We start from the raw sequence: 11,465 nt of genomic DNA, 5'->3' as shown, positions 1-11,465 counted from the left end.
TCATTAAAACTAGAAAAGTTCTGCAAAAAAAACCCACTCTGTGGTATCTCTTGTGAGGTTTTTTTTTCAAATGAAATTAAAGCTTCTGTCACTTTGAGGGTTTGCAGAAGCCAGAAAAGGGAAAACACTCACTGCCAGTGAGTTGTCCTGTTTGTATTAAGCTCTGTGTGTAGCAGGTGCCCATTTAAGAATAAATATAAATAAAAATAAACAGGTGTAACTGTGGGTGAAGCAACTTTGTGTTTCTACTTTTTATTTTCTTCCTATTCTTCTGCAAAAAATAAAGTACAAAGTGTGAAACTTTGTCACACTGATGTGGCCAACAATTTTCAAGTTACCCATGAGCCTCAGGAACTTAGCCCAGCTGACATCACCATAAACACAGCAGCACTTTTAAGGTCATAGCGTTCTAATCTGAGAGAGGGGGCAGGACTTCCTCTTGCCTCACGCCCACTTCTGGTTAACGACACTATTTCTGTTTAGCTTGAGCTTGCTCACGACATGTGGGTGAATTTATCACCAAACCACAATTTCATGTTAAAAAAAAATCTGCATTAGTGTAATGAAATACTAAATGAGTCAAGCTCAGCTTTGTCAGTTCAGATGTAGTTTTAGTTTTATATTGACATCTCTGTTTATCAGCATCAGTTAAAACTTTATTATTCTATGAATCTATTTTCTTAATTGTTTATGAAGTTCTGGTTCTCAGGTGGATTGGAGCCTGACTTAGCTGTTTTAGGATGAGAGGTGGGGTACACCCTGGACAGATGAAAATTGAAATGAATATAAAAGAGTATAAACATGTCATGCTGTGGTCAGATCCTGTTAAGTATGTCATGTCAGTGAGAAAAGGAAGGAAGCAGAGAGAAGAAGTTGAAAAAAATCTTTGTTTCCTTCTCAGCTCTTTGGTATCTGCTGTGCTGCTGCTTCACTCTCTCTCTTTGCAGAAAGTTGTAGAAGTTTTCAGACGTGTCACTGCTGGATGTGAGGATGGGAGCCACTTTGCTCTGTGAGCTGGGCCTATTCTGTGAGTACATCACTGACTCCTATTGTTTGATTCATACTGATCCATAAACATGTAAGAAGAACAGAGCATCAGTCATTTGTACCATTGCAGGTCATGTGATCAGAGGACTCTCATGTTTGTTACCAACATGTTTGTTTGTAGCCTGGATTAGCTTGTAGTGCACTGACTCAGATCAGAGTGGAGCTGCTTTAGTTTATCTAAGAAAGGTTTGTTTCTCCATCAGTGATAATTTGATGTATATAAATCATAGTAGACACTTGTACAACCACACGTGTTTTTTATGAGCTATTTGAGTGTCTACAGAGCTTGGACAGAAGATAACTTTACTTCTTGAAGTTTTGTGAAGACACTCCTCCTCTCATCTACAGTTCTAAAACCAATAGATTGAGAATGAAGATATTTAAACCCTAGTGGTGGTTTTCTTTACTGTCTGCCACCTACAATGCAGTTCAAAGATCCCTCCTTGGGATCCTCAATCCCTACTAACATTTTGCATCAGGTGATGTCAGTAGGCCACATGTATAGGGTGACGCAAGGTCTTAAAATAATTTTGAAACCTTTTAAGTCTTTGGTACTATTGAGGGCTGCAAATGGCCCACTTCTCCCCAATCCATCTCTGTCTGTCTGTTATTGCAACTTGCCACCCTCATTATCAAGTACATTTCATGACTAAGACACATACACACTCAGACTTGACATCCTCTCTCTCTCTCACACACACACACATACACCACATTAAGATTGTTTATTAATGTTTCTGTGCATTTTCATATTTTTGTGTTCCAGGTGCTGTGTACCGTATATAATGTAACAGCTGAAATAACACAAATAGATATGAAGAAATAAACAGATAAGAATTCAGATTTCTTAAGGGATTCCATCACTAGGGTTTAAATGCCTGGGATTCTCCACCATTTGGTTTTAGAACTGAAGAAGCTTCTCAGCAGAGATATGAAACACCTTCAGGAAACCTAAAGATTTCCAATCAGTTTCTCACCGAGCTCCTTAGACACTCAGATATAGCATAAATACATGATCTGCATGACTGACAACCTACACAGACATATGTGAGTGCCTTTAGTTTGATGTCTGAAGTTTCTGTCTTTATTGTAGTGCTCTGTATCCTCCTCTGCACTGGAAACACTCAAGGTGACTGAAAAGTTTAACTTTTTTATTTATTCAATAAATATTAATCTTAACTACTGTATCAGTCTTAAGCACCTCACATTTTTGTTTTTATTTCATTCTTCATCACTATATTTATAATTTTATGAATATAAACACAGTTTGTGTTTTGAATAGTAAATTATATATATGAACGGTGTATGAACGTACTGTCACAGATTGTGTCGTGCATAAAAGTGTATCAGATTGTTAACTGTGTGGTTGTGTTGGATTCTAGATGCTGTGCTAACTATTGAACCCAGCTCGTCCAGTTTTTTCATTGGAGAGTTTGTTACCTTCAAATGTGACATGAATGAAGGAGAAGACACTGACTGGTATTACGAAATCAAGAAGGACGGTCGAGAATTTGTGCGCTACGACACAGACAAAGACTTTAGATTAGAAATTACATCTACAGGTTACAGTGGTGAATATCAGTGCTCTGGTAGCAGGGTGAGCTCACATCATATAAAGAACAGTAATACTGTGTTCATAACTGTATTAGGTAAGTCTTCAGTGACCGACAGCACAAATATATGTTCCCTGTTCAAATACTCAACTGAATTATAAAATAGAGAACATTTAATTAAATTTGTCATTGAACTTGAATTTTAACCAAGATCACTGTACCTGTTACTTCGTTCACAGTAAAGTCAGTGCAACAATACTCACAGACTCTGTAATCTATCATTAGCAGGTGTGTGAGTTTTAACAACAGCAATTATGAATGAAATTAAATTTAATTACATTTCTAAAGGAAAAGAAGAAACATAAGAAACATCAAAAGCTTCATGAAGTTTAAAGTGAAGATGTTTCTGTTATCTAAACCAAAAAATGACGAAGAGACATTTAATGCATCATTGTGTTTCATCCTTTTTCATAACAGCATATAGACCCAGGGCCACACTGACAGCAGCAACAACAATCATACCAGTAGGGGGCAGTGTGACACTGACCTGCTCTGTGCAGAGCTCTGATGGATGGAAATATGAGTGGGTCAGACGAACCCAAACAACCTCTGAAGTTCAAATCAAAGATCAACAAAACAGAGATATCAGAGTATCTCAAGGAGGAAACTACAGCTGCATAGGAACAAGAGGAAACCCCGTTTACTACACTTATAGAAGTTATGAAGTCACCATTGAGATAACCTGTGAGTTCAGTAATTTAGTTTGAAATATACATTCACTCATGATTATCAATATACTGTGTTAAGTTTTCTCTGTTGATTTCATGTTTCTGTTTGTATCTATTATGAGAAGCCTTCTGTCTTCTTGTGAATCTGTTGTTGTCGTCGGAACCAGGAGACATCACACAAAATAATGGAAAGGAGTAATTTACAAATAACATAAAGCATCATAATGCAATTGAGCAAAAAATGTATGCACTGAAAGGATAAAATGCACTATGAGCCTGTGTGAGAGGACAGAGTGGAGGAAAGTGAATTACATCAGTATTAATACAGCTTGGACCCTTTTACCGTTCTGTGCTTAGCAAAAAGAAGGATGTACTCATAGCATAGCAGTTTGGTCTTATTGCTTCTTATGTGTTGTTGGAAACCTACATAGAGGTATACTGATGTTGAATGCTCACAACATCAGGCCAGTGCAATCTTATGGTGACCACACTGTTGTAAAACCCTTGGTTTAGACTAGCCATAGATGGTGTAGCGGCAATCTTCGGTCCTTCTTTGCCACTTCTGCAGGACGTAAAGTTTCTGACTCGTCCTTTTCTTAGATCACTTGTATGCCTTTTGGTAGCAAACCCGAAAAGTAGAAAACATATGTCTCCAGTAGTAGCTCCGTTTACATTTCTATGATATTATATCTGAAACAACTATCACAATGACGGTCAGAAAACTGTTCCTTCCTGCTTACTTGCCTCACCTTTCGTCACCACATGGCGGCCCACTACACACCGCCTTTACAACACCTACCAACACTTTACAACAACAATAACAAAACAGGACAAATTTATGGAGCTTAATATATTACATTACAACATAAAACAATCCAGATTATAACTAGAAACCACACAAATTATAGATCACTGTAGATCTGAACTACCTTCAGAACAGAAAATATGAAGTAATTTAGATCATACAAGATGCAAACAGAACTAATTTAACATTAGGAGAATAGTAAAATATATGTCAAGTTTGTAGGAGGGATTAAGACCGACTCTGAAATACTGAGCAGCTGAAGTCAGAGGGTACTTTAACTTAAAGCTGAACCTTCTTCATTCAAAATAAGCATGGATAAGTTATCACAAAGCACCAGGTCAGATTTCAGGGCTTCACAAACATGGATATTGTGGCATAAACACTACAAAGTATCCATCATATTAAACTGACTCTTCAAAAATTTCTGCAATGTCAAGTGAGTCTTTGTGACAAGGGAGCAGCCTAAAGAAGCTTTTAACACTTACATATGCATACTTTGTGATTATTCCACTTGTTTGTGAGGCTCTATTTTATAATATTATAAGAGACATTATGCTTTAGTCCATCTGACGCTACCTGGTTGCACCTCACCTCATAATTAATGTTATTCTTTCTTACAGCACAGTCCAGGACTGAAACGTTTCCTACTCTGTTGATCGCTGGACTTCTTTGTGGAATTTTACTGATTCTTCTTCTTCTTCTGCTGCTGTGTCACATCAAACTGTTAAAAGGTGAGACTTTTTCCTTCTGATACGAGATTTATTATGATCCCATTATTATGTAATTATTCAGAGTCACAGATGTATCCTGAACACTCCATGTAATGTCACAGCACCAGAACAATTAAAAGAAAAACATGTACTTGTCTTTTTTACAGATAAATCTTTTATCAGGTTGGTTCAAATCTCCTACTTCACATTTTTGCATAGTAGAATTACAACCTGTGTTTCTTATCAAATCAAACATTTTACTACATTTTATGCTTCACCAGGACTCAACACATGATCAACCAGGATGAAGCTCAACACAGCCAAAATAAATATCTCCAAGGTCAGCCTTAACTATGACAAGTTTTGCTATTGTTGCTTTATTTATTAATTTATTTATTTTATACTTTGACTCAGATATTTGCAGTTTTTTTATTTAAAAGATAATCAAATTCATATATAGAAATTTCATTATTAATCTAGCACTGACTTGTTTTTGCAGGTGATGCTTGTATATATGAATCAATCAGAGACTACGATGACAGAGAAAAGGGTAACGCATTTATAGTTTCATATAAGTATGCAGACTCATTGTGATTATGTTTCATTTTTATGTATTAATTCTTCATTTTAGCAGAATGCAGGGATTTCACATATTCTTTGATTGAGCTTAAAAACTTCACTAAGAAAGGTAAGAATTCAAGTTAATTCAGTTCAATCCAATTTTATTTATATAGGGCTAAATTACAATTGACTCATATACTTTTTATTGTGAGATAAAGGCCCTACAGTAATACAGAGAAAACCACAACAATCAGATGATCTGAAAGCTGAAGGCTCTGCTTTCCATTCGACTTTTAAATATCTGATGAATCACCAGTAAGCCTGCAGTATGACAGAGAATAAAATAAAAATTTCTATACAATTTATTTGCAGAATGGTGAACTTTTGCAAATCGTACCTGTCTAAGATTAGCTTTTTTTTGCAACTCTTCCTTTTCCAGCTTTATGTTGCCCCTATACCAACTTTTTTGAGTGATGGTGCTATTATCATTAAGCTTTGTACAGAGCCCCAGATCTGTTGGAAGTGGATTTGTAACTGTAAAGGTAAGAATGTCATCCTATTTTACCCTGATGATCTGTCCATCCTCTCATAGATGACAGCCTGTTGTACGCAGATGCCACCTACAGTAAGGCTGAATGCAACAGTAACAAAAGTAAGCAAAGCAATAAAATAGGTACCATATTTTCTTCTCTTTTACATTTCATTTATCCATCAGGGAAAACTATATAAATGGGTAAAGTTGTCAGTTTGAAGTAAGATGTTACTAAAAATGTTTTTTATTTGCAGGAAAATCAGCCACTGAAGCAGCTGACAAAGCGGTCTATTCTGAAATCAAACCACAAGAAACACAAGGAATTTTCATGTTGTGACCTGTGACTGTAATGATTATCAAATAGGTTTTAAATTGAGTAAATTCATTACCAAATCACCTTTAACCATTAAATAATCATGATTATGTTCTTCCAGATTAATAACAAACAAAAGCAGTTGAATGCAGGACAGAATTTACTTTATACATCCATCCATTCGCTTCTGCTTATCCTTGTTCAGAATCAATTCATATGAATTTTACAAAGCATTGAAAGGAGAAATGAGAAGAAAACATGCCTGTTTTTTTAAAAAGCTGCCATTTCATTATGAATGAGCTTTATCTGATGATGTGGCTTTGAGTTCAGTTCAGTATCTGTACTGATGTTTTCTATATCCTGAATGGATTAAGTATCATTTGAAAAAAAAATTTTTTTTAATTTTATAAAACTTTATAAAACTGCAGGCAGATTTTTCATTGTGTTATCTGATTCTGTGTGCCATATAAATACACTTTATATACTGTGACATGTTGGGAGTGGCTGGAGTGTAGTTCCCTGCTGTGCCTGTGGAACAGTGTGTTTAATGTTGAGTTTTAAGCTGTGATTACTGTATTTTTTATGTTTATGTAACTGTTATTGCTGTCCCTGCCAATGCTGCAATGTTGTTTTCACTTACAGTTGTTTTGTGGTGGTAGTTACAGCATGAGTGAAGTTATGTGCAGACTTACTGAGCCCTTTAGAAGCGTTAAGTGTTAGCGTGTCTTTAAATGCTTAGTAAACAGCGTCCCCCTGTGTCTTTATATATAGTGCAGCTTTCCTTGGGACTAAAGTTTCACCAGATTCAAAGTGAAATAAGATCAAATTTGGAGCCTTCATTCTAGTTTTGACTTCTACTCATTTGTGTTTGAAGTTTCTGTGCTTTTACGAATGAAGGAGGACAAATAAAGAAACTAAAATGCCTTTTTTATTATCCAAGCTTCACATCTTCATTACTTATTTTGGAAACAGTGTAGAAGCAGGGCTACAACTGAAAAAAAATCTTTACTTATCTTCTTATTTATAAGGCCTGATTACACTAAATTGTAAATAGAAAGCTGGAGTAGTCATTCCTGTGATACTTCTTTGAAGTCCCCTTCTCGGGGTGCATTCATAGTTGTTGTACTGCAATGTGAATTCTCCACAGACTTATCTATGAAGGCAGGACATTTGCATGGACTCACCATCTGATGATGAAGTTTACTTCACACAGACCTCAGCAGACCTTAGCGGGCTCATGGACACGCCTTCAATTCTTGCTCCTTTTGTTTGGGATTTATAGTTCAGCGAGCTGTACTTTGTTTTTACCACAAAGTGTCACCTTTTGTGGTTTTCCCCTGCATCATGAATTTTGATCCTATGTAATCCTCTCCTCCGCTCAGTGCTGTCAGAGTGTCCTGCATGGGGTGGGAGATGTTGTCCAACAGGGATGACAGCTTAGCCACCATTCTCCTGTCACTCACCACCTGCACTGGGTCCAGAGAGCATCCTAGAACAGAGCTGGCCCTCGGATCAACCTGTTCAGTCTCTTCCTGTCCTCAGCACAGATCCTGCTATTCCAGCAAGGCACACCGTAAAAGATGGCTGAGGCTGCCACAGAGTCGTTGAAGGTCTTCAGGAGTTGGCCCTTCACTCCAAAAGATCTAAGCTTCCTCATCAGGTACAGCCTGCTCTGCCCTTTTGTGTAGAGAGGATCTGAATTGTGAGTCCAGTACAGCTTATTGTTCAGATAAACACCAAGGTACCTGTAATAATCCACACCCTCAATGTCCATACCTTGGATGTTAAGTGGTTGCTGCGGAAGTCTACCACCAGGTCCTTGATTTTACTAGCGTTGATCTGGAGGTAGTTCTGCTGGCACCAGTCCACAAAGTCTTGGGTCAGTTCTCTGTATTCCCTGTTGCCCCCATCAATGATGAGGTCGACTATTGTAGAGTCATCAGGAAGTCATCAGAGAACCTCTGCAGGAAGCACTGGGCACAGTTGAGGCAGAAGTCCGTGGTGTAAATGTTGAAGAGGAACAGTTCTGAATTATCCAGGTTGTCCTTTAGAACTGTGGGAAGAATGGTGTTAAAGGCACAGGAGAGCTCAAAGAACATGATTCTCACAGTGCCCCCAGCGGTCTCCAGGTGAGAGAGGTGAATGACGGCATCATCCACTCCAATGCCAGGCTGGTAGGCAAACTGAAGTGGGTCCAGTGAAGAGCTCATCAGGGGCCGAAGCTGAGTCAGGACCAACCGCTCCAGGATCTTCATCAGGTGGCATGTCAGAGCCACCGACCTGTAGCAGTTGAGGTCCTTGGGACGTGGAGTCTTTGGCACTGGTATAACAAAGGAGGTTTTCCCGAGCTGTGGAACTCTCCCCAGCCTCCGTTTTGGCCTCCCGTCCTCAAGGAAAAACGCTGTGTTTTGAAAACGCTCTCGAAAATGCATACATTTCAAAATGGAGCTGTCCCGTCACAGTGTGGACGTTCGAAAACGCAGACTTTCTAAAACAATGATGGATTTTAGTCATGTGATGCAGTCATGTGACCAATTAAATAAAGATAGCGGAGTGCATTATACAGCAGTTGTTTTGATTGCTCTCAATTTTGACAGCCCTAAAAAAGATTAATAGCAGTTTGTACACACTCCAGATAGTTTTTCTTCAAATTCATTAATTCTCACTCGCTTTTGCACATGCGCAGGACTGGAACGTAAGTGTTTTCGACCGTTTCAATGTTTCGCAGTGACATAGAGAGAGCAAAAGAGAGACAGATTGAGAGTTTTGAGATGTCAGAGATTTGTGACTTATAGCTTATTTGGAGTCTTAAGTAAATGTGTTGTGTAGTTAGTTTGTAGCCTAGTCGATACCTTTGTTTTGTGTGTCAGAACAATGATGCGACTAGTAAATGTCACAGTTGCAACTCAAAAAGCCACCAAATGTGCTTTATAAATAAATAAATGAAATGAAAATGAATGAACTTGACATTAGCAAGGAGTGAAAAATCTGACAAACGTACAAGAAAAGCACAAACAACTTGAGGCAGAACACAACAAAGGGCAAGGAAAATCTGAATATATACACACAGTATAACACATGGAAAGGAAATAGGTAGGAGCACATCAAAACAAAGGAAGTAGAACTAGACACAAGACACTAAAATACAACAGGTAGAAACAGAACACAGGAACAGAAATACCAACTGGACACAAGAAGAGAAAAGCAAGTTGGAATAAGGGCACAGAAACATCAGACAGGCATGATAAATATAACAAAACCAAGATACCTGGAGTCAAATACTTGTCTTTGTTATTGTTAATTGGCCTAATTTTATATAATAAATTTGCTAAATTCTGCACAAACATCTACTGTGATGCAACACCTGACCTGACACAGACTCTCTCTCTCCTTCTGTTTTCTCATTAGAGCCCATAACTAAACAGCCTGTCATAAAAATCAGTTCTACCTGGATTCCCTCAAATGAATCATGTAAAGTTCTGCTGGAGACTGGTGATGTCAGCTACAAGTGGACTGTAGGAAAACAAACACTAACTGGTCCCAGGCAACAATACATCATCAGGGAGCAGGATGGAGAGACCAATGTCACCTTTACAGTTTCCAATCATGTCAGTGAGAAGTCTGCATTTCAAACAGTGAAGTGCAGCAAAGACACAGACACAAATAAAACAGGTATGTGGAGAGTGACTGAGGTTGTGAATACAATGTAACTGCTCTGTTTATATAAGTAATTATTACTGTTTGTGATTTCAGAGGACAGCTGTTCTTCTTCTCTTCTCATGTTCATTGCTGGGCTGTTTACTGGAGTATTGATCACTGTTCTGTTGCTCTTTCTGCTTTACTGCATAAAGTCAAAGGGTAAGATTTCTTGTTAATGCTACTAAAATGTTCTCCTAATCTCTGAATTTCATAATATTTTCTGTTTTGTTTTTTACAGGTCTGTGTCACAAAAAGTCAGTGTCATGGTCCTGGGTCTGGGGACTCAGTGGTTTTCATATTCCTTGATTTTGTGTTTTTCATGGTTTAGTATTTCTAATTCTAGCTTTGTAATCCTAAGTTATCTTTAGGATTTTGTGATTTCTAGTCTTTAGGTTTTATTGTGGTGCCTCTCCTGTGTACCATGTGTCACATCGAGTCAGTTATAGTCTCATGTCCATGTTCCCTACTTTTCCCCATCCCCTCCTTATCCATGTTACCTCCCTCATGTTTCCCAAGTCCCAGGTTTTTACAGTTTTTATCTATGACTCCTGCTGCACCTCATGTCTTTATGTTTAACTGTCCCCAGTTTAGGTTTTTGTTAGTTTATCACATTCTCCCATCAGCTTTTCTTTGCTTTCTCTTAACATTCCTCTCCGTCTACATTTTTTGCATTTGGGTCCACACTCTCTCCACTCCACACCATCTGCCACAGCAGACATGACAGTTAGTGAAATGAGACAGTTAGAGGATCTGAAGATGCTGGACCAGGTACAGTATGACAATGATGAGCCATGAAAGTTACAAATGGGAACTCTTCGATTTCAAGAATTTCATTTGTGACATTCTCAAACTGTTCTTACTGTATTTCAGCTGGATCACAAATACAGTTCATCAAATCAGACTAGACGAGCTGCAGTTCTGCATATCTGTGGTATTTTTTTGATGTCTTAAATTAAATGTGATTTTTATGTCAAATCCTATTTTTTTTTAAAACAGGATGATTTAAGTGTATAATTACAAACAGCTCATTGCTGCTTTAAAGATTAACACCATTTTCAATGTATGAAATGGTATGAAAGCCTGTGTCTGTTTCATGTTGGTTGACCTGGTTGGATTTTCTTTTGAATCTTCGAGGGAAACACTTCTCTCACATCTGCTTATTTAGTTCAAATACACTGTCAACATGACTAGTGAAAACTATAGTAAATGTTTTAAAGGTTCATTATTTAATTGAAGAGCCTAAAAGTACTTTTCTTCACATTATACCTATTCAAATTTTTTATTATGCTATGGTAGGCTCAATTTTTTGATTGGTGAGCTTGTTGCAAACTATAGAGATCATGTGTTTTGATTAAAGAGAATCTGTGAATATTTTTTATGCTCTTCTAAAGTAGGTTTCCATAGTTCAAACAAATTAGACTTTTATTAACCCATAAAAACTTTTTTTTAGCTCCCCAGTATGATATAAACAGAAGGCTCCTTCTGGTGGTGTCAAGTCTTTATATTTTCAACTTTTC

The 11,465-nt window shown here is 37.5% G+C and overlaps 1 protein-coding gene and 1 long non-coding RNA gene across 2 annotated transcripts; both read left to right on the top strand.

The window, feature by feature from the left end:
• Positions 1 to 2,341: 2,341 nt before the first annotated feature.
• LOC146714447 (uncharacterized) lies at positions 2,342 to 3,367 on the top strand. The gene is made up of 3 exons (XM_085440017.1): positions 2,342 to 2,348; positions 2,430 to 2,696; positions 3,078 to 3,367. The coding sequence occupies exons 1-3, from the start codon at positions 2,342 to 2,344 to the stop codon at positions 3,365 to 3,367; spliced, it is 564 nt and encodes a 187-aa protein (XP_085296143.1).
• Positions 3,368 to 4,759: 1,392 nt separating this feature from the next.
• LOC146714446 (uncharacterized) lies at positions 4,760 to 7,173 on the top strand. The gene is made up of 7 exons (XR_014918820.1): positions 4,760 to 4,864; positions 5,011 to 5,026; positions 5,125 to 5,183; positions 5,343 to 5,393; positions 5,475 to 5,531; positions 5,997 to 6,056; positions 6,191 to 7,173. It is a non-coding gene; the product is annotated as an uncharacterized LOC146714446 (long non-coding RNA).
• Positions 7,174 to 11,465: the final 4,292 nt, after the last annotated feature.

This window comes from Copadichromis virginalis, linkage group LG3, assembly GCF_057382275.1.
Source record: "Copadichromis virginalis isolate Kocher_CV1m ecotype Utaka linkage group LG3, C_Virginalis_male_GT1.1, whole genome shotgun sequence".
Taxonomy (NCBI): Eukaryota; Metazoa; Chordata; class Actinopteri; order Cichliformes; family Cichlidae; genus Copadichromis; species Copadichromis virginalis.
This window is presented reverse-complemented; position numbering and strand designations above follow the sequence as displayed.

Excerpts from the sequence above, each read along its gene's own strand:
- LOC146714447 (XM_085440017.1), top strand. Across the intron at positions 2,697-3,077 it reads TGTGTTCATAACTGTATTAG|CATATAGACCCAGGGCCACA; the intron begins GTAAGTCTTCAG and ends TTTTCATAACAG.